This window comes from Tamandua tetradactyla, chromosome 12 (genome assembly GCF_023851605.1).
Source record: "Tamandua tetradactyla isolate mTamTet1 chromosome 12, mTamTet1.pri, whole genome shotgun sequence".
Classification (NCBI taxonomy): Eukaryota; Metazoa; Chordata; class Mammalia; order Pilosa; family Myrmecophagidae; genus Tamandua; species Tamandua tetradactyla.
Window position 1 is genome coordinate 97,162,558 of NC_135338.1, and position 26,437 is coordinate 97,188,994.

General features: G+C 38.2%; 1 protein-coding gene across 1 annotated transcript in view; it reads left to right on the plus strand.

The window, feature by feature from the left end:
- The window catches only part of FANCI (FA complementation group I), a 155,311-nt gene that overhangs the window by 41,826 nt on the left and 87,048 nt on the right, over positions 1-26,437 (plus strand). The window contains exons 10-12 of the mRNA XM_077124169.1: positions 7,049-7,175; positions 23,157-23,249; positions 23,878-24,014. Coding sequence (XP_076980284.1) covers positions 7,049-7,175; positions 23,157-23,249; positions 23,878-24,014 — 357 coding nt within the window. The remainder of the gene's footprint in view (positions 1-7,048; positions 7,176-23,156; positions 23,250-23,877; positions 24,015-26,437) is intronic.

The window sequence follows — 26,437 nt, forward strand, 5'->3', positions numbered from 1 at the left end:
CCATTATTTTCTGCTGGTGTCTGGGCTTTTGATCAGATTTCCCTGGGTGTGGAACCCAGCTGGTTGAAAGGTTTTTCTGTGGAATCTCTGGGCTCTGTTTTTCTTTTCCTGCCCAGTAGGTGGCGCTCGTGGCGCTCGTCTGTCTGCACGGCAGTCGGCCCGGGAAACCGCGCGTGGAGGCGGGGGTCGCTGGCCACGGCTTGGGGGAGTGACGGTCCAAATTGCCCAACTGGCCCGAGACGCCAAGCGTGACGGGAGGGCCCTGCTATCCAACGTTCCCAGTCAGACCGGGGAGCCACGTGCGTGGAGGGGACCCCAGTCGCCAGCCGCCCCGGCCGGGAAAACATGCGCCCCTTGGGTATCTCACCACAGCGGATTCTCCCTGCTCGTTCAACCGTTCCAGAATGGGGTACGCTGTCTTTTTGGTCTCTGTCGTGACTCCGGGAGCTGTTTCGTATTGTTTCTGTTTCTTTAGTTGCTTTTCTGGAGGAGGAACTAAGACCCGCGCGTCTTACTAAGCCGCCATCTTCTCCAGAAGTCCCCACTTTGGTGCTTCTTGATTGGGAGAATAAACATTTATTATTGTTATATCTTCTTGGTGAATTGACCCTTTAACTAGTATATAGTGTCCTTCTTTGTCTCTGATGATGTCTTTACATTTAAAGTCTATTTTGTCCGATATTAGTATAGCTACTCCTACTTTCTTTTGGTTACAACTTACATGGAAAATCTTTTTTCCATCCTTTCACTTCCAATCTATTTGTATCCTTGTGTCTAAGATGAGTCTCTTGTAAGCAGTATACAGGTTGTTTCTTAATCCATTCTGCCAATCTGTATCTTTTAATTGGTAAGTTTAGTCCATTAATATTCAAAGTTATTACTGAAAAGGCATTTGATTCCATTATCTTATCTTTTTAATTTTACTTGTCTGATCTATATATTCTTTTCCCTCTTTCTTTTTGTATTCTTTCAATTGCTCTTCATGATACTCTTCAATTCTGAGCCCTCCTCCAGACCTCCCTCTCCTGTCTATTTTTTTCAGCCAGCAGAACTCCTTTTAGTATTTCTTGTAGGGTTAGTCTCTTGTTTACAGTTCTTTCAGGACTTGATTGTCTGTGAAAACTTTAATCTCTCCCTCAATTTTGAAGGACAATTTGGCTGGGTATAGGATTATTGGCTGCAAGTTTTTCTCTTTCAGGATCTTGAATATATCATATCACTGCCTTCTCACCTCGAAGGTGCTAGTTGAGTAGTCTGAACTCAGTCTAATTTGGTTTTCCTTGTATGTAGTAGATTGTTTTGCTCTTTCCGCTTTCAGGATTTTCTGCTTCTCTTCAGCATTTGACAGATTGAATTGTTTGTGCCTTGAGAAAGGCCTATTTGGATTTATTCTGTTTGGAGTTCATTCAGCTTCTTTGACTTGTATATTTATTTATGTCCTTTACCAGGGTTGGGAAGTGTTCCCCCATGATATCCTCAACTACTCTTCCTAGCCCTTTACTCCTCTCTTTTCCTTGTGGGACACCTGGAATTCTTATATTTGTGCGCTTTGTTTTGTCTATCATTTCCCTGAGTTTCTATTCAATTTGTTCCATCTTTTTTGTCATTTGCTGTTTTGAATCTTCAAAGTCAGTTATCCTGTCCTTTATAGCACTTATTTTTTCTTCTGTCTCTTCAAATCTAGTGTTGTGTGCCTCTAGTATGTTTTTTTATTAATTAAAAAAAAATTACAAGAAAGAAACATTCTTAATATATGCTCATTCCGTCCTACATGTATAATCAGCAATTCACAATATCATCACATAGTTGCATATTCATCATCATGATCATTTCTTAGAACATTTGCATCAATTCAGAAAAAGAAATGAAAAGACAACAGAAAAATAAAATGAAAACAAAAAAAAATTTTGCATACCATACCCCTTACCCCTCCCTTTCATTGGTAGCATTTCAAACTAAATTTCTTTTAACATTTATTCCCCCTATTATTTATTTTTATTCCATATGTTCTACTTATCTGTCAGCAAGGTAGATAAAAGGAGCATCAGCTACAAGGTTTTCACAGTCACAGTCACATTGTGAAAGCTATATCATTATACAATCATCATCAAGAAACATGGCTACTGGAACACAGCTCTACATTTTCATGTAGTTCCCTCCAGCCTCTCCGTTACATCTTGAGTAACAAGATGATCTCTACTTAATGCATAAGAATAACCTCCGGGATAACCTTTTGTCTCCGTTTGGATTCTCTCAGCCATTGCCACTTTGTCTCATTTCACTCTTCCCCCTTTTGGTCAAGAAGGTTTTCTCAATCCCTTGATGCTGAGTCTCAGCTCACTCAAGGATCTCTGTCCCACGTTGCCAGGAAGATCTACACCCCTGGAAGTCATGTCCCACGTAGATAGGGGGAGGGTGGTGAGTTTGCTTGTTGTGTTAGCTGGAAAGAGAGGCCACATCTGAGCAACAAAAGAGGTTCTCTCGGGGGTGACTCTTAGGCCTAATTTTAAGTAGGCTTGACCTATCCTTTGTGGGGTTAAGTTTCATATGAACAAACCCCAAGATTAAGTTTCATATGAACAAACCCCAAGACTGGGGGCTCAGCCTATAGCTTTTGTTGTCCACACTGCTTGTGAGAATATCAATAATTCAACTTGGGGAAGTTGAGTTTTCCCCCATTCTCACCATTCCCTGAAGGCATCTTTGCAAATACTTTTCCACTCACTGATCACATCACTCTGGGATTCATCAGGGCATCACCTGGACAAACCAACAAAATCTAATGTCCTACCCAAGGTTCCATGTACTTATGGTGTTCAACCAACTATCTACATAAGTTATGTTAGGAGATGCACTAGTCAAAATATAAATTTTGTACCAAATAAACATTTTTTGCTTTAGTCTCACACATAAGTTGAAATTTTAAAATTATAATTACCATCTATTTTCAGCACCCTGCAGTAATGACATTCTTTTGTTCTTCCTCATGCAAAAACATTTTTAAAATTTGTACATTTAGCCACTATTATACACTCTAGGCATTCCTAGATTATACCATCTCAATCTTTATCGTCTGTCTTTCTTTGTGATTTCATTTATGCCCCCAGCCCTCCTCCCTCTATCATTCTCACATTCAGCTTCATTCACTGTTTTAACATAATTGTATTCCGGTTAGGTAGTATTGTGCTCTCCATTTCTGAGGTTTTATATTCAGTCCTGTTGCACAATCTATCCCTTTAGCTTCAATTACCCAATATCTTACCCTGTTTCTATCTCCTGATGGTCTCTGTTACCAATGAAATATTCCAAGTTTATTCACTAATGTCAGTTCGTATCAGTGAGACCATACAGTATTTGTCCTTTTGTTTTTGGCTAATCACACTCATCATAATGTCCTTAAGGTCCATCCATGATGTTACACACTTCATAACTTTATTCTGTCTTACAGCTGCATAATATTCCATCTTATGTATATGCCACAGTTTGTTTAGCCACCCGTCTGTTGATGGACATTTTGGCTGTTTCTATCTCTTGGTAATTGTAAATAATGCTGCTATAAACATTGGTGTGCAAATGTCCGTTTATGTCCTTGCCCTCATGTCCTTTGAGTAGAGACAGCATATAGATGGGTTCTGTTTTTTTAATCCATTCTGCCAGACTATGTCTTTTGATTGGAGAGTTTAGTCCATTAACATTCAGTGTTATTACTGCACGGGTAGTTCTTTCTTCTACTATTTTGCCTTCTGGATTTTATATGTCATATCTAATTTTCCTTCTTTTTACCTTTACTCATAGTCTTCCTTTCTACACTCTTCTCCACACCTCTCTCTTCTGTCTTCATATCTGTCTCTAGTGCTCCTTTTAGTATTTCTTGCAGAGCTGGTCTCTTGGTCACAAATTCTCTCAGTGATTTTTTGCCTGGAAATGTTTTAATTTCTCCCTCATTTTTGAAGGACAGTTTTGCTGGATATAGAATTCTTGGTTGGCAGTTTTTCTCTTTTAATAATTTAAATATATCATCCCACAGTCTTCTTGCCTCCATGGTTTCTGCTGAGAGATCTGTGTATAGTCTTTTGGGCTTCCCTTGTACGTGATGGATTGCTTTTCTCTTGCTGCTTTCAAGATTCTCTCTTTCTCTTTGACCTCTGACACTCTGATTAGTAAATGTCTTGGAGTACGTCTGTTTGGATCTGTTCTATTTGGGGTATGCTGCACTTCTTGAATCTGTAATTTTAAGTCTTTCATAAGAGTTGGGAAATTTTCAGTGATAATTTCTTCCATTAGTTTTTCTCCTTTTCCCTTCTCTTCTCCTCCTGGGATACCTGCAACACGTATATTCGTGTGCTTCATATTGTCTTTCAATTCCCTGAGTCCCTGCTCATATTTTTCCATTTTTTCCCCTATATTTTCTTTTTCTTGCCGGATTTCAGATGTTCTGCCCTCCAGTTCACTAATCCTGTGTTCTGTCTCTCGAAATCTACCAGTGTAGGTTTCCATTGTTTTTTCATCTCTTCTACCTTGCCTTTCATTCCCATAAATTCTGTGATTTGTTTTTCAGACTTTCAATTTCTTCTTTTTGTTCATTCCTTGCCTTTTTTATATCCTCCCTCAATTCATTGATTTGGTTTTTGATGAGGTTTTCCATATCTGTTTGTATATTCTGAATTAATTGTTTCAGTTCCTGTATGTCATTTGCATTGTTGGTTTGTTCCTTTGATTGGGCCATATCTTCAATTTTCCCAGTGTGATTTGTTATTTTTTGCTGGCGTCTAGGCATTTAATTACCTTAATTAGTTGATTCTGGAGATTGCTTTCACTTCTTTTACTTAGGGTTTTCTTGCTGGATGAATTTGTTGTCTCCCTGTTCTTTGACATTCAGTTCAGCTTTTTCTGGGCCTGTAGCTTAAGTTTTGTTTAACAGAGGAGAATTTTTCAGTTCTTGTTTTCTTGTTTCTTGCCCTGCTTGAAGGTGCCTTACCCCCCACCCCCCCCCACACACACTTAGGAGGGTCTACTTAGATATTATAGACCCCAGCCAGATTTTCCCAGACCAAACTGGCCACCTATCAGGAGGAAAGAGTCACCTGCATCGGTTTTCCCTGAGGGTGAGACCCAACTGCTTGAAAGACTTTCCTGTGAAGTCTCTGGACTCTGTTTTTCTTATCCTGCCCAGTATGTGGCACTTGTCTGCTGCAGGTCCCATCAGCATAAGATGATGCAGTACCTTTAACTTTGGCAGACTCTCTCTGGGTTCTGGGGGGACTCTCAGCCAGTCCAGCTGGTACAGACTGGGGTGTGCTGTGAGTCTGGTCACTGACATGGCCCCAGGCCTATTCTGTACTGTTTCTGGTTATTTAGTAGTTGTTCTGGAGGATGAACTAAAGTGCACACATTGTTAAGCCGACATATTGGCCCAAAAGTCTAGTATGTTTTTATTTGGTCACCACAATCTTTATTCTTTGTGATACCTGCTATTTTTCCGTTCATTCTTTCACATTCCTCTTTATGGTCTTCTGTTGTCTTTTTGACCTCCTTTATGTCATCTGCTATCCCTCTTATTAAAAGTTGTATGAACATCTTTGATTTGTTCTTCCAGTGTCTGTGTCTCCTCTGGTGTTTTAATTTGGTCATTAGGCATGGCTATATCTGTCTGCATTTTGATATGCTTAGTGACCTTCTCCTATCTTTGTGGCATGTAAATATCTTGATTGATTTACTTTGAAAGTTGATTTCTTACAGTAGTCTAAGGCCTTGTGTTTGCAGGATGGTTGTACAGAAGGAAGCATGGCACAGGGTGGAGTACTCAGTACAGTGATTTGTTTCAGGGCAGGCATGGCCACAGGTTGGAGATGTTACACTGATGTTTGTGGCCTGGGTGCCTAGTGGCCAGAGAGGATATAGCTGTGCGGGCACACTGGTCTGGGTGTCTCAACCCTGGTGTGTGGTGATCTAAGGCACAGGGCCCTTTGTGTGTATGTGTAGAGGTGTGGCAGCTGGTCAATGTTATGCCTTTGTGGATTGGGGGCAGATGTGACCTTGCTATGTAGGTTGGCACTTTCTCAGAGCTGGGAAGTCAGACTGAGAACTGTGTGCATGTGCGGTTGTAGGACTGCTGTAAAGTGCAGTTCCCAGAGCTGAATGACATGATTGGGGGCCTGTGTATATAGGTGGGGCTGGGAGTGCTGTAAAGGAATGCACTGAGCTCAGAGAGGGCAGGGTGAGGTTGTGCAACACTGTGGGCGATGAGCAGGTGTTGCCTAGGTATGAAGGTTAGTGCTGGCAACCTTTATGCACTGGCAACAGCATGCGGGTAACAGGTAGCGGGAGGTAGTCCTTTGGAGAGGTACAGGAGAGATGGGTTGGGCTGCGCTTGGGGTAGGGGTGTGAGGTAGGTACGTGCACTGTGAGCTGGTGGGGTGGGGCCACCTGGAGCACAGGGAATGGAAATGGGTAATGGGGTTCAGATGCATGGGCTGTGAGATGAATCTCCAGTCACAGGGCTGTACTGGTGAGGGTCGCGCACCCAAGGAACGCGGCCTGGCTTACTTCCTAGTCACACACTCCTGTCTGTGCATTCCCACAAGCTCCATGCCTCCACTCCAGGCTCCAGCTTTCAGCTTCTCATTTCCTTGGCCCCTACAACCAGGGCTGCTACATGTGGTGCAGAAGTCTTTCCCAGGTCAGCCGCATTCCTGAATCGCTGTCTCCGTTGCCCTCCAGTCCGTTCTCTCAGTGCATGCTTTTTAAATGATCATGATGATGAATACACAACCATGTGATGATATTGTGTGCCATTGATTGTACACCATGTAAAAGACTGTATGTGTTGAAGATTTCTCAATAAAAATATTCTAAAGAAGTAGAAATTAGTATCGGCATTCTTTCAAGAAGTTTTTTTCTTAAAAGGAACAGAAAATGGAGTAGTAGAACATTGTTTATTGCCTGCCTTCAATGTTAGTATGAGTTCAACTTGACTTGGTCTACTTAGCACCTGCACTAATGTCTCTTGTGCAAACTATCCCTCATACTTGTCTGTTGCATGTTTTAGGCTGTTGGATCTTGTTACCGTGTCATCCAGTGAGCTTCGTCATGTGGAAGGCACCATTATTCTACACATTGTTTTTGCCATCAAATTGGACTGGGACCTAGGCAGAGAACTCCTGAAACTTTTAAAGGTACACCAGACTCTTAGGATTATCCAAGGTCTCTTTTGAAATGGGAGTGTTTGAACTCAAGCCTCTTTTAATGCCAGTTAATGACAGAAACTGAATGTTGTAGAATGATCCTGGCTATAAAGGATCTCTTTTTTAATTTTCAAAGTTGAAAATATATGTTGCCACGACACCCTTAAGTAAGCCAGCAAGTTCCATTTAAAAACCTTAATTTAAATGTTCTAGTGTTTAAAAAAAGGAAAAAAGTCACGGAATATTCAGCAGAAAATTCAAAATCTGATCTTAACTGGATCACTTTGTTGTGTACCCCTTAACCTTTTAGGGTTTTGTGAAGCTAAGCATTCTTCACTGGATTTTTACTAAACCAGTGAAGTAGTAAAACAAATATCAGAAGTATTTTGAACTCTTTTAAAGAAAAATATACAGAAAAAGGACCTATTTTTCACCCAACTTTCTATTTTGACATTTTTATTCCACAGAAAAGCTGAAACATTAGCATAGTGAACACCTATATACCCTTCATGTTGATTCAGTTACCACTTTGCCACATTTGCTTTATCTCACTTTCTTTCGGACTTATATTTTTTTCCTAAGCCATTTAAAAGTTAGTTGCAGAAAAGTTCCCTTGGGGGACTGGGGAGAAAGGAAGAAATATTAAATTTCCTCATCTGGGGAATTCTTGATACTCTGGCAAGCAGTATAGACAATCAATTCAATAATCTGAGCCCTCAATCTTGAGGTTCACCCCTATGAAACTTATTCCTGCAAAGCAGAGGCTAAGCCTGCTGATAATTATGCCCAAGATTCACACCAGAGAACCTTCTTTGTTACTCAGATCCTGCTGCCCCTCTCATTAAGCCAACATGGCAGTGCCCTCCCCCTACATGGGACATGACTCCCAGGGGTGTAAATCTCCCTGGCAACATAGGACAGGACTCCCAGGATGAGCCAGGACCTGGCATCGTGGTACTGAGAAAACCTTCTTGACCAAAAGGAGAAAGAGAGAAATGAGACAAAATAAAGTTTCAGTGGCTGAGTGATTTCAAACAGAGTTGAGAGCCTATCTCAGGAGGTTATTATTATGCATTAAATAGATATCCCCTTTTTAGTTTATGGTATATTGGAGTGGCTAAAGGAAAGTGCCTGAAACTGTTGAGCTGTGTTCCAGTAGCCTTGATTCTTGAAGAGAATTCTATTACTACATAGCTTTTATGGTGTGGATGTGTGAATGTATCCGATGCTCCTTCTATCCAGGATATAGACAGATGAGTAAAAAAAGTAAGGATAACAAATAAATAAATAATAGGAGGGAAAAGGGTTAAAAATTGGGTACATTGAAATACTGGTGGTCAGTGAGAGGGAAGGGTAAGGGATGTGAGATATATGATTTATTTTTATTTTCATTTCTTATTCTGAAGTGATGCAAGTGTTCCCAAAATGATCACAGTGATAAATACACAACCATGTGATGATGTTGTGAGCCATTGATTGTGCACTGTGGATGGACTGTACGCGTATGAAGATTTCTCAATAAAAATATTTTAAAAAGTAAAAAGCAAAAAAAAAAAAAAGTTAGTTGCAGAAATCATGACACTTTAACTCCTGAATACTTTAACATGCATCTCTTAGAAATAAGGACATATTGCTACAATATTATCACACCTAGGAAAATTATCAATAATTCCATAATATTGTCTAATTATAGTCCAGTTGTTCTCAAAATGTATGTCTTTATAGCTCTCACCCTTACTCCCTGGTCCAGAATGTAATCAGGCTTCATGCATTGCATTTGTTTATATGTCTGTTTAAATCTTTTAATTGAATTTTTTTTAGTTGAAGTTTTGCAAGTCTGGCACAGTTGTTTCATGGAATGTCCCACAGCCTTGATTTGTCTCATTATTTCTTCATGTTTATATTCAACTTAAACATTTTTAACAAGAATATCATAAGTGATATTGTGTACTTTCTTTTTTTGTTGTTGTTGATATTGTGTACTTTCTATTGCAGTGTCTGGCAGGCTTTTTTTTGGGGGGGGGAGACTTTTTGTAAAGAGCTTTGCAGGTCATACAGTCTGTCTCAACTACTCAGCTTTACTATTGTGGCAAGAAAGCAGCTGTAGATGATACATAAGCAAATAAGTGTTGCCATGTTCCAATAAAACTATGTTTATGAACACTGAGATTTGTATTTGATATAAGTTTTGCATGTCACTAAACAGTATTTTGATTTTTTTCCCGTACCATTTAAAAATGTAAAACCAGTCCAAGCTCATGGGCTGTACTTAACAGCCAGTGAACTGGATTTGGCCTGTAGTTTGCTAATCCTTGTTATATGAAGAGGCACATCAGATGCTTTTGGGGATGCTTCTGGGGATGCTAAATCTTTGGGTTAAGATAATCTATAAAGATACATGTTTCCCTTTGTAATTGCAAAGTAATCCATGCCATTCTAATTTGAAATCATATAAATATCCTTTTTTTTCAGCAACCTTTCACACAATAACTTTCCCATCTATTGCCTAAATCAGCAGTTACACTAGGAGTCACAAAATGGTATAATTAAAATTATAATTTTTTAATTCTAGTATTCCTTTTACCTTTATTAGCTGGTATTTTTATTTTAAAAAATGTGCTCCCACCCTTTATTCTTTTGAGTATCATTATGTACCCATGGGTCTTTTAAAATTCAAGTATTTATTATTTATTACTGTCATTATTTATTTTCATTTTCAAAATGACCCCGTTCTAGTTTGCAAGCTGCTGGAATGCAATATACCAGAAACAGAATGGCTTTTAAAAAGGGAATTTAATAAGTTGCAAGTTTACATGTTCTAAAGCCATGAAAATGTCCAAATTAAAGCAAGACTTTAGATACTTCCAATCTAAGGCATCCGGGGAAAGAAACCTTGGTTCACGAAGGCCAATGATGTTCAGGTTATCTCTCAATTGGAAAGACACATGGCGAGCATGGCGACATCTGCTAGCTTTCTCTCCAGACTTCTTTTTTCATGAAGCAACTCCAGGGGCGTTTTCCTTGTTCACCTCCAAAGTTGTGTGGGCTCTATTGTTTGGTCCTGGTGGCTCTTGTGGTGCTATAGCATTTTCCAAAATGGTTCCCTTTTAAAGGGCTCCTGTAAGCAGCCCCACCTTGAATGGGTAGAGACGCATCTCCTTGGAAGCCATCTAATCAAAAGTTACTACCCACAATTGGGTAGATCATATCTCCATGGAAATAATAAAAAAGCTCCCACCTAAAAAAAAAAAAAGCTCCCACCTAGCAATATTGAATGGGGATTAAAGAACATGGCTTTTTTTGGGGTATATAACAGATTCAAACTGGCATAGACCCAAATTTGGCCAGTTGGATCCTTCAGATTGACTTGTGGCCTTTTGACATGGCTCCATTACTGTGAGCACTTTTGTGGCACAAGATATCCAAGGCTCACTCTTGTACTTTCCTCACCCCATGTTGATATTAGCCATTTCTCCAAAGAGCCCTGGGTCCCTTTTGTGGACAAAGTTATTGAAAGTCTATGATCCTGGAGCTAGGCTTTATACTTTATAGCTCTTTTATTTTCTCCATATCTATTCATTCTTCTTTTTCCTTAGGTTCATAGTAACTAATTAGTCTTTTCAAAGAACCAACTTTAGATTTTTTTGAGTCACTTTCCTGTTTTTTTTTTTTTAAACTTTTTTACTGTATTGTATATATATACAAAACAAAGAAAGAAAAAAAGCAATAGTTTTCAAAGCACCCTTCCTGTCTTGTATATAGGACAGATCCCAGAGTTTGTCCTGGGCTACCACATGATCCTCTCAGATTTTTCCTTCTAGCTGCTCCAGAATATAAAAGACTAGAAGGCTTAAATATTTTTTATCACCACGATTGACTTTTCTTTTTGTGAAAAATAACATATATACAAAAAACCATAGTACCATAGTTAGTTGTAGAATATATTTCAGAGTTTGTTGGGTTTTGTTTAATTCATTTTTGGTTATTGATTGATTGACTGATTGATTGATTGATCGTTACTCTAGTGTCATTTCTTGTTAGGCCTCAAAGACCTGTTTTTAAACTTCATTGAGAAACAATTTAAGTATCATAAAATTCATACATTTCAAGTGTACAAATTCAGTAATTTGTCATGTGACTGTTACCACCATAGTCCAGTTTTAGACTGTTTCATTGCTTGTAAAATCCCTGTGGATCTTAATTCCCATTCCCACCCCCGGACCAAGGAACCATTAATCCACTTTCAGTCTTTATAGATTTGCATTTTCTAGACATTTCATGTAAACTAAATTGTACAATATATGGTCTTTTCTGCATGGCTTTTCTGCAGCTTATAGTGTTTTTGAGAGGTTCATCCATATTGTAGTATGTATCAGTGTTGTTCAATGGTGTCTGTTTTTTTTTAATGCAATTTTATTGAGGTATATTAACACACCAAATAATCTATCTAAAGTATAAAATCAGTGACTCGCGGTATCATCATGTAGTCATATATTCATCACCACAATCAATTTTAGAGTATTTTCATTACTCCAAGAAAAAAGAACACCCAAAACATTCTGTACCTCTTGCTCCCCTATTATTTATATATTTGTTTTTATCTTTATTACTCATCTGCCCATATGCTGGATAAAAGGAGTGTCAGTACATAAGGTTTTCACAGTCACATGGTTATATGATAAAAGCTATATAGTTATATAGTCATTAAGAATCTGGTGTAGGACTTCTGGAGAAGATGGCGGCTTAGTAAGACGCGCGGGTCTTAGTTCCTCCTCCAGAAAAGCAACTAAAGAAACAGAAACAATACGAAACAGCTCCCGGAGTCACGACAGAGACCAAAAAGACAGCGTACCCCATTCTGGAACAGCTGAACGGGCAGGGAGAATCTGCTGCGGTGAGATACCCGAGGGGCGCGCGTTTTCCCGGCCGGGGCGGCTGGCGACTGGGGTCCCCTCCACGCACGTGGCTCCCTGGTCTGACTGGGAATGTTGGATAGCAGGGCCCTCCCGTCACGCTTGGCGTCTCGGGCCAGCTGGGCAATTAGGACCGGCACTCTCCCAAGCTGCGGCGGCCAGCGACCCCCGCCTCCACGCGCGGTTTCCCGGGCCGACTGCCGTGCAGACAGACGAGCGCCACGAGCGCCACCTACTGGGCAGGAAAAGAAAAACAGAGCCCAGAGATTCCACAGAAAAACCTTTCAACCAGCTGGGTCCCACACCCAGGGAAATCTGATCAAATGCCCAGACACCAGCAGAAAATAATGGATGACGCTCGGAAAATTGAAGATATGGCCCAGTCAAAGGAACAAACCAATAGTTCAAATGAGATACAGGAGCTGAGACAACTAATGCTGAATATACGAACAGAAATGGAAAAACTCTTCAAAAACCAAATCAATAAATTGAGGGAGGACATGAAGAAGACATGGGCTGAACAAAAAGAAGAAATAGAAAATCTGAAAAAACAAATCACAGAACTTGTGGGAGTGAAGGACAAAGAAGAAAAAATGGAAAAAACAATGGATACCTACAATGGTAGATCTAAAGAGACAGAAGCTACAATTAGTGAACTGGAGGATGGAACATCTGAATTCCAAAAAGAAACAGAAACTATAGGGAAAAGAATGGAAAAACTTGAGCAGGGGATCAGGGAACTGAATGACAATATGAAGCGCACAAATATACGTGTTGTGGGTGTCCCAGAAGGAGAAGAGAAGGGAAAAGGAGGAGAAAAACTAATGGAAGAAATTATCACTGAAAATTTCCCAACTCTTATGAAAGACCTAAATATACAGATCCAAGAAGTGCAGTGCACCCCAAAGAGAATAGACCCAAATAGGCGTTCTCCAAGACACTTACTAGTTAGAATGTCAGAGGTCAAAGAGAAAGAGAGGATCTTGAAAGCAGCAAGAGAAAAACAATCTGTCACATACAAGGGAAACCCAATAAGACTATGTGTAGATTTCTCAGCAGAAACCATGGAAGCTAGAAGACAGTGGGATGATATATTTAAATTACTAAAAGAGAAAAACTGCCAACCAAGATTTCAATATCCAGCAAAATTATCCTTCAAAAATGAGGGAGAAATTAAAACATTCTCAGACAAAAAGTCACTGAGAGAATTTGTGACCAAGAGACCAGCTCTGCAAGAAATACTAAAGGGAGCACTAGAGTCAGATACGAAAAGACAGAAGAGAGAGGTATGGAGTAAAGTGTAGAAAGAAGGAAAATCAGATATGATATATATAATACAAAAGCCAAAATGGTAGAGGAAAATATTATCCAAACAGTAATAATACTAAAAGTTAATGGACTGAATTTCCCAATCAAAAGACATAGAATGGCAGAATGGATTACGACCCAGCAATACCACTGCTAGGTATCTACTCAAGGGACTTAAGGGCAAAGACACAGCCGGACATTTGCACACCAGTGTTTATAGCAGCATTATCTACAATTGCAAAGAGATGGAAACAGCCAAAATGTTCATCAACAGACGAGTGGCTAAACAAACTGTGGTATATACATACGATGGAATATTATGCAGCTTTAAGACAGACTAAACTTATGAAGCATGTAATAACATGGATGGACCTAGAGAACATTATGCTGAGTGAGTCTAGCCCAAAACTAAAGGACAAATGCTGTAAGGTCCCACTGATGTGAACCGACATTCAAGAATCAGCTTGGAATATATCATTGGTAACAGAGACCAGCAGGAGTTAGAAACAGGGTAAGATAATGGGTAATTGGAGCTGAAGGGATACAGACTGTGCAACAGGACTAGATACAAAAACTCAAAAATGGACAGCACAATAATACCTAAAGTGTAATGTAACTAGGTTTGAACACTGAATGAAGCTGCACCTGAAATATGGTTTTTTGTTTGTTTGTTTGTGTGATTGTATCTTTTGTTTTTTTTTTCTTTTTCCTTTTTATATATATATTTTTTATTAGTATTATTATTTTAATTCTCTTCTCTGTATTAACATTCTATATCTTTTTCTGCTGTTTTGCTAGTTCTTTTCCTAAATCGATGCAAATGTACTAAGAAATGATGATCATACATCTATGTGATGATATTAAGAATTACTGAGTGCATGTGTAGAATGGAATGATTTCTAAATGTTGTGTTAATTTATTTTCTTTTTTTGATTAATAAAAAAATTAAAAAAAAAAAAAGAATCTGGTGTACTGGTTTACAGTTCAGCAGTTTCAGGTTTTCTAGCTTTTCTAACACACTAGAAACTAAAAAGGAATATCTATATAGTACTTTAGAATGACCTCACTATTTGAAATGTCTCAGCCACTGAAACTTTGTTTTGTTTCACTTATTTTCCCCCTTTTGGTTAAGAAGTCATTCTCAATTGCATGATGCCAGAGTCAAGCTCATTGGAATTATGTCCTATATTGTCAGGGAGATCTTCTTTTTTATTGCAGAATAGTATTCCATTGTGTGGATATGTCAGTTTTGTTTAACTGTTCACAGGATGGACATTTGCGTTTCCACTCCTTGGCTGTTATGTTTAATGCTTCTGTGACCACTCACATGCATGTCTTTGTGTGGACATATGTTTTCATTTCTTTTATGCATACATAATTAGGAATGAATTTGCTGGGTTTTATGTTAAATTTATGTTTAAATTTTTAAGAAACTGTTTTCTAAAGTGGCTATATCATTTAAATTCCCATCAACTGTGTGTCAGGGTTCCTGTTTCTCTACATTTAGCCATCATTTGTTATTATCTGTCTTTATAATACCCATTCTGATGGATGTGAAATGGTATTTCATTGGAGATTTTCATTTGTGTTTCCTTAATGAGGAGTTATAATTGAGCATCTTCTCGTGCTTATTAGCTGTTGGAATATCTTCTTTTCTAAAATGTCTATTCAAATGTTTTGCCCATTTTTCAATTGTATTGTTCATCCTACTCCTGAGTTGTAAGAAATCTTTGTATATTCTGGATATAAGTCCTTTATCAGTTGATTTATAACCCAGTGTGTGGTTTGTCTTAATTTTCTTAAGGTGTCTTTTGAAGCACAAAAGTTTTTCCTTTTTATTTTTTTGCAATAGCATTCGTGCAACCTAAAATTTCCCATTTTAACCCCTTTCATGTGTACATTTCAGTAATGTTAACTGCATTCAGAATATAGTGCTACTATCACCACCATCCATTACCAAAACTTTTTCATCACCCCAAGCAGAAATTTTGTGCTCATTAAATAAAAACTCCCTACCCTTACCTCACCTTCTTGAGCCTGTTAACCTGTAATTTACTTTCTGTCTTTATGAATTTATTGACTTATTCTAGGCATTTCTTATAAGTGAGATAATACAGTATCTATCCTTTCATGCCTGGCTTATTTTACTCAGTATGATGTCTTCAGGGTTTATCCATGCTGTAGCATGTATTAGAACTTCATTCCTTTTTACAGTTGAATAATGTTCCATTTTATGTATATTCCACATTGTTTATCCATTCATTTCTTTTTTTTTTTATTAATTAAAAAAAGAATTAACAAAACAATTAGAAATCATTCCAATCTACATGTACAATCAGTAATTCTTAATAACATCACATAGTTGCATATTCATCATTTCTTAGTACATTTGCATCGATTTAGAAAAAGAAATAAAAAGACAACAGAATAAGAATTAAAACAATAATAGGAAGAAAAAAAAACAAAAAAAAACAAAAACAAAAAACCTATACCTCACATGCAGCTTCATTCAGTGTTTTAACATAATTGCATTACAATTGGGTAGTATTGTGCTGTCCATTTCTGAGTTTTTATATCAAGTCCCGTTGTACAGTCTGTATCCCTTCATCTCCAATTATCCCTTCTCTTTTTTTTTTTTTTTTTTTAATTAACGGAAAAAAAGAAATTAACCCAACATTTAGAGATCATACCATTCTACACATGCAATCATTAATTCTTAACATCATCACATAGATGCATGATCATCATTTCTTAGTACATTTGCATTGGTTTAGAAGAACTAGCAACATAACCGAAAAAGATATAGAATGTTAGTATAGAGAAAAAAATAAAAGTAATAATAGTAAAATCAAAACAAAACAAAACAAAACAAAACAAAAACCTATAGCTCAGATGCAGCTTCATTCAGTGTTTTTTTTTTTTTTTTTTTTTTTTTTTTTTTAAAGGAAGGAAAGACAGAGAAGGAAGGAAGGATGGAAGGAAGGAAGGGAGGAAGAACGGGAAACATTTTTAAACATTTTCTTGTTTTATTATATTCTGTTTGTTTGCCCGTTTTTTTACATGGGCTGGGGCCGGGAATCGAACCGGGGTCCTCCGGCACGGCAGGCAAGCACTCCTGTCCGCTGAGCCACCGCGGCCCGCCCCTTCATTCAGTGTTTTAACATGATTACTTTACAATTAGGTATTATTGTGCTGTCCATTTTTGAGTTTTTGTATCTAGTCCTGTTGCACAGTCTGTATCCCTTCAGCTTCAATTACCCATTGTCTTACCCTGTTTCTAACTCCTGCTGAACTCTGTTACCAATGACATATTTCAAGTTTATTCTCGAATGTCCGTTCACATCAGTGGGACCATACAGTATTTGTCCTTTAGTTTTTGGCTGGATTCACTCAGCATAATATTCTCTAGGTCCATCCATGTTATTACATGGTTCATAAGTTTATCTTGTCTTAAAGCTGCATAATATTCCATCGTATGTATATACCACAGTTTGTTTAGCCATTCTTCTGTTGATGGAGATTTTGGCTGTTTCCATCTCTTTGCAATTGTAAATAATGCTGCTATAAACATTGGTGTGCAAATGTCCGTTTGTGTCTTTGCCCTTAAGTCCTTTGAGTAGATACCTAGCAATGGTATTGCTGGGTCGTATGGCAATTCTATATTCAGCTTTTTGAGGAACCGCCAAACTGCCTTCCACAGTGGTTGCACCCTTTGACATTCCCACCAACAGTGGATAAGTGTGCCTCTTTCTCCGCATCCTCTCCAGCACTTGTCATTTTCTGTTTTGTTGATAATGGCCATTCTGGTGGGTGTGAGATGATATCTCATTGTGGTTTTGATTTGCATTTCTCTAATGGCCAGGGACATTGAGCATCTCTTCATGTGCCTCTTGGCCATCCGTATTTCCTCTTCTGAGAGGTGTCTGTTCAAGTCTTTTTCCCATTTTGTAATTGGGTTGGCTGTCTTTTTGTTGTTGAGATGAACAATCTCTTTATAAATTCTGGATACTAGACCTTTATCTGATATATCATTTCCAAATATTGTCTCCCATTGTGAAGGCTGTCTTTCTACTTTCTTGATGAAGTTCTTTGATGCACAAAAGTGTTTAATTTTGAGGAGTTCCCATTTATTTATTTCCTTCTTCAGTGCTCTTGCTTTAGGTTTAAGGTCCATAAAACCGCCTCCAGTTGTAAGATCCATAAGATATCTCCCAACATTTTCCTCTAACTGTTTTATGGTCTTAGACCTAATGTTTAGATCTTTGATCCATTTTGAGTTAACTTTTGTATAGGGTGTGAGAGATGGGTCTTCTTTCATTCTTTTGCATATGGATATCCAGTTCTCTAGGCACCATTTATTGAAGAGACTGCTCTGTCCCAGGTGAGTTGGCTTGACTGCCTTATCAAAGATCAAATGTCCATAGATGAGAGGGTCTATATCTGAGCACTCTATTCGATTCCATTGGTCGATATATCTATCTTTATGCCAATACCATGCTGTTTTGACCACTGTGGCTTCATAATATGCCTTAAAGTCAGGCAGCGCGAGACCTCCAGCTTCGTTTTTTTTCCTCAAGATGTTTTTAGCAATTCGGGGCACCCTGCCCTTCCAGATAAATTTGCTTATTGGTTTTTCTATTTCTGAAAAATAAGTTGTTGGGATTTTGATTGGTATTGCATTGAATCTGTAAATCAATTTAGTTAGGATTGACATCTTAACTATATTTAGTCTTCCAATCCATGAACACGGTATGCCCTTCCATCTATTTAGGTCTTCTGTGATTTCTTTTAGCAGTTTTTTGTAGTTTTCTTTATATAGGTTTTTTGTCTCTTTAGTTAAATTTATTCCTAGGTATTTTATTCTTTTAGTTGCAATTGTAAATGGGATTCGTTTCTTGATTTCCCCCTCAGCTTGTTCATTACTAGTGTATAGAAATGCTACAGATTTTTGAATGTTGATCTTGTAACCTGCTACTTTGCTGTACTCATTTATTAGCTCTAGTAGTTTTGTTGTGGATTTTTCCGGGTTTTCGACGTATAGTATCATATCGTCTGCAAACAGTGATAGTTTTACTTCTTCCTTTCCAATTTTGATGCCTTGTATTTCTTTTTCTTGTCTAATTGCTCTGGCTAGAACCTCCAACACAATGTTGAATAATAGTGGTGATAGTGGACATCCTTGTCTTGTTCCTGATCTTAGGGGGAAAGTTTTCAATTTTTCCCCATTGAGGATGATATTAGCTGTGGGTTTTTCATATATTCCCTCTATCATTTTAAGGAAGTTCCCTTGTATTCCTATCTTTTGAAGTGTTTTCAACAGGAAAGGATGTTGAATCTTGTCGAATGCCTTCTCTGCATCAATTGAGATGATCATGTGATTTTTCTGCTTTGATTTGTTGATATGGTGTATTACATTAATTGATTTTCTTATGTTGAACCATCCTTGCATACCTGGGATGAATCCTACTTGGTCATGATGTATAATTCTTTTAATGTGTTGTTGGATACGATTTGCTAGAATTTTATTGAGGATTTTTGCATCTGTATTCATTAGAGAGATTGGTCTGTAGTTTTCTTTTTTTGTAATATCTTTGCCTGGTTTTGGTATGAGGGTGATGTTGGCTTCATAGAATGAATTAGGTAGTTTTCCCTCCACTTCGATTTTTTTGAAGAGTTTGAAGAGAATTGGTACTAATTCTTTCTGGAACGTTTGGTAGAATTCACATGTGAAGCCATCTGGTCCTGGACTTTTCTTTTTAGGAAGCTTTTGAATGACTAATTCAATTTCTTTACTTGTGATTGGTTTGTTGAGGTCATCTATGTCTTCTTGAGTCAAAGTTGGTTGTTCATGTCTTTCCAGGAACCCGTCCATTTCCTCTAAATTGTTGTATTTATTAGCGTCAAGTTGTTCATAGTATCCTGTTATTACCTCCTTTATTTCTGTGAGGTCAGTAGTTATGTCTCCTCTTCCATTTCTGATCTTATTTATTTGCATCCTCTCTCTTCTTCTTTTTGTCAATCTTGCTAAGGGCCCATCAATCTTATTGATTTTCTCATAGAACCAACTTCTGGCCTTATTGATTTTCTCTATTGTTTTCATGTTTTCAATTTCATTTATTTCTGCTCTAATCTTTGTTATTTCTTTCCTTTTGCTTGCTTTGGGGTTAGCTTGCTGTTCTTTCTCCAGTTCTTCCAAATGGATAGTTAATTCCTGAATTTTTGCCTTTTCTTCTTTTCTGATATAGGCATTTAGAGCAATAAATTTCCCTCTTAGCACTGCCTTTGCTGCGTCCCATAAGTTTTGATATGTTGTGTTTTCATTTTCATTCGCCTCGAGGTATTTGCTAATTTCTCTTGCAATTTCTTCTTTGACCCAGTCGTTGTTTAGGAGTGTGTTGTTGAGCCTCCACGTATTTGTGAATTTTCTGGCACTCTGCCTATTATTGATTTCCAACATCATTCCTTTATGGTCCGAGAAAGTGTTGTGTAAGATTTCAATCTTTTTAAATTTGTTAAGACTTGCTTTGTGACCCAGCATATGGTCTATCTTTGAGAATGATCCATGAGCACTTGAGAAAAAGGTGTATCCTGCTGTTGTGGGATGTAATGTCCTATAAATGTCTATTAAGTCTAGTTCATTTATAGTAATATTCAGATTCTCTATTTCTTTGTTGATCCTCTGTCTAGATGTTCTGTCCCTTGATGAGAGTGGTGAGTTGAAGTCTCCAACTATTATGGTATATGAGTCTATTTCCCTTTTCAGTGTTTGCAGTATATTCCTCACGTATTTTGGGGCATTCTGATTCGGTGCGTAAATATTTATGATTGTTATGTCTTCTTGTTTAATTGTTCCTTTTATTAGTATATAGTGTCCTTCTTTGTCTCTTTTAACTGTTTTACATTTGAAGTCTAATTTGTTGGATATTAGTATAGCCACTCCTGCTCTTTTCTGGTTGTTATTTGCATGAAATATCTTTTCCCAACCTTTCACTTTCAACCTATGTTTATCTTTGGGTCTAAGATGTGTTTCCTGTAGACAGCATATCGAAGGATCCTGTTTTTTAATCCATTCTGCCAATCTATGTCTTTTGATTGGGGAATTCAGTCCATTGACATTTAGTGTTATTACTGTTTGGATAATATTTTCCTCTAACATTTTGCCTGTTGTATTATATATATCATATCTGATTTTCCTTCTTTCTACACTCTTTTCCATATCTCTCTCTTCTGACTTTTTGTATCTGACTCTAGTGCTCCCTTTAGTATTTCTTGCAGAGCTGGTCTCTTGGTCACAAATTCTTTCAGTGACTTTTTGTCTGAGAATGTTTTAATTTCTCCCTCATTTTTGAAGGATAATTTTGCTGGATATAGGAGTCTTGGTTGGCAGTTTTTCTCTTTTAGTATTTTAAATATATCATCCCACTGTCTTCTAGCTTCCATGGTTTCTGCTGAGAAATCTACACAAAGTCTTATTGGGTTTCCCTTGTATGTAATGGATTGTTTTTCTCTTGCTGCTTTCAAGATCTTCTCTTTCTCTTTGACCTCTGACATTCTAACTAGTAAGTGTCTTGGAGAACGCCTATTTGGGTCTAATCTCTTTGGGGTGCGCTGCACTTCTTGGATCTGTAATTTTAGGTCTTTCATAAGAGTTGGGAAATTTTCAGTGATAATTTCTTCCATTAGTTTTTCTCCTCCTTTTCCCTTCTCTTCTCCTTCTGGGACACCCACAACACGTATATTTGTGCGGTTCATATTGTCCTTGAGTTCCCTGATACCCTGTTCAAATTTTTCCATTCTTTTCCCTATAGTTTCTGTTTCTTTTTGGAATTCAGATGTTCCATCCTCCAAATCACTAATTCTATCTTCTGTCTCTTTAAATCTATCATTGTAGCTATCCATTATTTTTTCTATGTTTGCTACTTTATCCTTCACTTCCATAAGTTCTGCGATTTGTTTTTTCAGTTTTTCTATTTCTTCTTTATGTTCAGCCCATGTCCTCTTCATGTCCTCCCTCAATTTATCGATTTCATTTTTGAAGAGGTTTTCCATTTCTGTTCGTATATTCAGGATTAGTTGTCTCAGCTCTTGTGTCTCATTTGAGCTATTGGTTTGTTCCTTTGACTGAGCCATATTCTCGATCTTTTGAGCGTGGACAGTTATCTTCTGCTGCTGGCGTCTGGGCATTTATTCAGATTTCTCTTGGTGTTGGACCCAGCAAGGTTGTAATATTTTTCTGTGAAATCTCTGGGTTCTGTTTTTCTTATCCTGCCCAGTAGGTGGCGCTCGTGGCACACGTTTGTCTGCGGGTCCCACCTGTAAAAGGTGCTGTGGGACCCTAAACTTTGGAAAACTCTCGCCGTCCTGGGGGTTCGCTAGCCGAAGCGGCTTGAGCCGGCCCAGGGGTCCGAATGCAGGGAGGGTTGCTGGTCGCCGCAGCCAGGGAAAGAGCCCGTCCGAATTTCCCAGTCGGCCCTGGGCAACAAGCGTGGCGGGAGGGCGCCAGCGGCAGCGGCCCGCCCGAGAGAGTGCACGTTCCCCGGGAGTCACGGGTTTGGAAGGGGCCTCCCCCACCCGTCACCGTTCTCCGCGGCCTGGGGGCCTCCGATCCAACTCTCTCAGTTGGTCCGGGGGCTGCGCGTGGTGTGGGCGCCAGCCGTCTTTGTTTCAGGGGACCACCTCTCCAATTCTCCCAGCCGGCCCGGGAAGGGGGAAGGGAGCAACTCCGGCCGCCTGCCACCCCGCCCGGCAAGGCCCGCGCGCCCCGGAGATCTCACCCGAGCTGCCTCTCTCAGCCAGCCAGCCGTTCCAGGATGGGGTACGCTGTCTTCTCTATCTCTGCTGTGGCTTTGGGCGCCCTCTGCATCGCCTCCACTCCCCTAGTAGGTGTCCTGGAGAAGAAACCAAGATCCGCGCGTCTTACTAAGCCGCCATCTTCCAGGAAGTCCTCTCCATTCATTTCTTGATGAACATTTGGGTTGCCTCCACCTTTTGGCTATTGTGAATATTACCACTATGAAGATCAGTGTATAAATATCTCTTTTAGTCCTTCCGGATTAAATTTTAATTCTTCCGGGTATATACCTAAAAGTGGGATTGTCACGTTATATTGTAATTCTGTTTTTAACTTTCTGAGGAACTGCCAAACTGCTTTCCACAGTGGTTGCACCATTGTAAATACCACTAGCAAAAAGTTTTGACTTTTGGTGAAGTCCAGCTTGTCAGATTTTTTTCTTGTATGAAGTGTGCTTTTGATATTGTAGCTAAGAAATCTTTGTTCAGTTCAAGGTCTTGAAGGTTTTCTGCTTTGTTCGTCATGCTTTGTTTTTTTGCAGAGAAGTTCTGGGTACAGAACAATCATGCATAAAATACAGGATTCCCATATACTATCATATTAATTTGTTATAATTGAAGCACATTTTATAATTGTACTATTAACTATATAGTTCATCAGTTTGTGTTGTAAACTGAACCCTATTTCATTTTGGTACCATATATACAACCAAAAATTTCAGCTCTTAATTACATTCAGATATATAATTCATTGCTTTTAATTATATTCATAGTGTTGTGCTGCCATTACCACCACCATTACCAGAACTTTTCCATCATCCAAATAGAAACTTCCTGTTTTGTTCTAAAAGTTTGCTCTCTTGTATTTATTTCTCTGATCCATTCAAGGACCTATTTTTTAAGAAGTCTGTGGTGTCATTTAAGCTATAAGTAATGACTCTTTCTGTTTTATCTGTTCTAGGCAGGACAGCAAGGAGATCCCAGTAACAACTTACGTCCCTTCAGCATTGCCCTCCTGCTCTCTCTAACACGAATACAAAGATTTGGGGAACAGGTATTTATTAATGCTTTTTTGGTTCCTTCTGTATAATAAGGAGGAGTAGAAGAGCCTGTTTCTGTTGTTATCCGTTCTTCAACAGTGGTTCCTTTGTAAGCCATTTAGCCCCTTGCTGTTCCCTGGCTGATGGAATATTTCTTCAGCTACCTGATTCATACCTCCATTTGCTGTTTGTGATAAACCAGGTAGTCAGGTGAGAATAAAAGTGGAAACATATCACATAGCCCAAGTGACAAAAATAGGAAGTCTAGCTGGATATTCACCAGCAGTTTTATTATGTTATAACTTCAAGAAATTGTCCCTGATTGAATTGAAAATAATTAATGAGAATAGGTTAGTGGCAAGTATGAAAATAATAAAAACCTTTGCCCTCTTTCCTGTTTTATGTTTCCTGGTTGTAGGCAGTATTCATATTGATTTTTAGTACTTTGCTCTCTTAAGGAAGGCCTATTTTCATCTCTTTTAAGTTATCACTGAAAGTCATTACTTTTGTACCTTAGTCATCTAGTGAAACATTTTTCATAAGAATATGAGTGAGTGAAAATAAAAAGAAACAATTACAGGGTTAAGATACAATAATATGAGCTACCATTTTTGTTTCATTTTCTTATTTCTTCAATTACAGGTGTTTGACTTCTTAAAGTCGTTGGTTGTGAAAAGCTTTAAAGATCTTCAGCTCCTCCAAGGTTCAAAATTTCTTCAGAATCTAGTCCCTCAGAAATCTTGTGTTTCAACCATGATCTTAGAAGTGGTAAAGAATAGGTAAGTTGGTGAAACATACCTCTACATTTTTTAAGGTGTTTTACATTTAAAAAGACAGAATGGTACCAGACTTATGGCCCATCTGAGAAAATTGATAGGTGTTGACTTCACACATCAAGGTTTAATCCCTTTGAACTGGGTAAGCACACTTTTCATGTATGGAAAGATCCTTGAATTTCAGGGCCTGATTTCTCAGCAAACTTGATAGCAAGAATATAAAACTGAAATAGGTACCTTTGCTCCTCTGATGATATCACAATTCTTTAAAGCCAATTACTCAGGCTAATATTTAGGTAAGTTAAAAAAAATGTGAGTTTTATTTACTTTGCTTTTGGAGTTTAAGGGCTGATGCTGAAATTGAACTATTGATCACTGGTTATACCCAAATGCTTCTTATCCATGAAGAGAGAATGTAATGTACTGAATTAAAAAAAAAAAGTCAAACATTTATGTTTGAAACAAATCCATTTATAACCTCATGGAAAAGAGTGACAGCCATTTGGATAGTTGTTTTAATATATTCAATACACACACACACAGTATATACTTTAGTTGTTATAATAGTCTTTACTACGTCATGCTTTCTTTGTGGATTAAATATATTGAGAATTTTGGGGGACTATTGAGGCTGTTGAATTAGGAAGATTGGAACAAAAGACACAGATATTGTTAAGAATCATTCAATAAGCACTTAAAACATAGTGCTTTTGTGGCCTAAGACAGGAGGAAGAATATGAGGTAGTAGGTATTGTGAACACTGCTGTTGTAGTCCTCTATCATTCACTGCATTGAGCTCCATTAATGTACTTTTTGTTTACCTACAATTTACAAAACATTAATGTGCTAGAAAATAATTATCTGTGAACCAGTTCAACTTTCAGATCTTAGTGATTCCCCCTATTTGCCAGTGTTAGAGGTTGACATTTCATAGCAAACCATCTATATCTGTCTTCCTCCAAGTTTCAGGTTAACACAGTACTTTTAGTTTTTAAGTTTTCTTCATTATTCCCATCTTTCATGTTAAAATTATTGTTACCAAACAACACTTGTTTAGACTTTGTAATACGTTTTACTGGTTTCTTTGCCCACCTCTACTTTTTTATTCCCCAATGTTTTGAGAGTATCCACACCCATACAGTCTAGCCATATACAAGCAACGGCTCACAATGGCATAACATAGTTGTGTATTCTTCACCATGATCATTTTTAGAACATTTGCATCACTCCAGAAAAAGAAAAAAGAAAAGAACTCATACATCCCATCCCCTTTAACCTGCCCTCTCGTTGACCCCTAGTATTTCAATCCACCCAAATTTTACCCTTTATCTCCCCCCATTATTTATTTATTTTTTATTCTTATTTTTTTTTTCATCTGTTCATGCCCTGGATAAAAGGAATATCAGAAACAAGGTTTTCACAAATCACACAGTCACATTATAAAAGCTGTATAGTCATATAGTCTTCTTCAAGAATCAGGGCTCCTGGAATGCAGCTCAACAGTTTCAGGTACTTCTCTCTAGCCATTCCAATACACCATAAACTAAAAAGAAATATCTGTATAATGCATAAGAATAACCTCCAGGATAACCTTTGGACTCTGTTTGAAATCTCTCAGCCACTGAGACTCTATTTTGTGTCTTTTCTCTCTCCCCCGTTTTTGTCAAGAAGGCTTTCTCAATTCTATGATGCTGGTTTCTGACTCCTCTCCAGGAGTCAAGTCCCACAAGCCAAGGAGATTTACACCACTGAGAGTCATGTCCCATGTAGGGGAGAGGGCAATGAGTTTACGTGCTGAGTTGGCTTAGGGAGAAAGGCCACATCTGAGCAATAAAAGAGGTTCTCTTGGGGTGACTCTTAGGCATAAAATTCAGTAGGCTTAGGTTCTCTTTTGAAGGAATAAGTTTGATAGAGGTGAACCTTAAGGTTAAGGGCTCAGCCTATTGAATCGGTTGTCCCCACTACTTGCAAGAATATCACAAATTCCCCAAATGGGAATATTGATATTTCATCCTTTCTGCCCAGTCCCTCAAGAAGACTTTGCAAATACTTTTTTTATTCTTTGCCCAAATTACTCTGGGATATATCGGGACATCACACTAACCTATACACACCAACAAGATCTCATGCCCTATTCAAGATTCCATGTAATTATGGTGTTCAAGTGAACTGACCATGCAAGTTAAATTAGATAATGTGCTACCAAAAATACAAATTTGTACTAAATAAACATTTCTTCCTTTGGTCTTGCACAGAGGTTAAAGTTTGAAAATATGGGCCATATAATCCTTAACCCAGTGTTCTGATTTACCTTAGCCCTGTCCAGATTAGCCTCATTCATATCTCTAGATGAAGTCTGATCCCTTTTTCAACTTTTTAAACAGTTATTGAATGGGGTAATGCTGACTTTCATAGCTTCAGTGCTC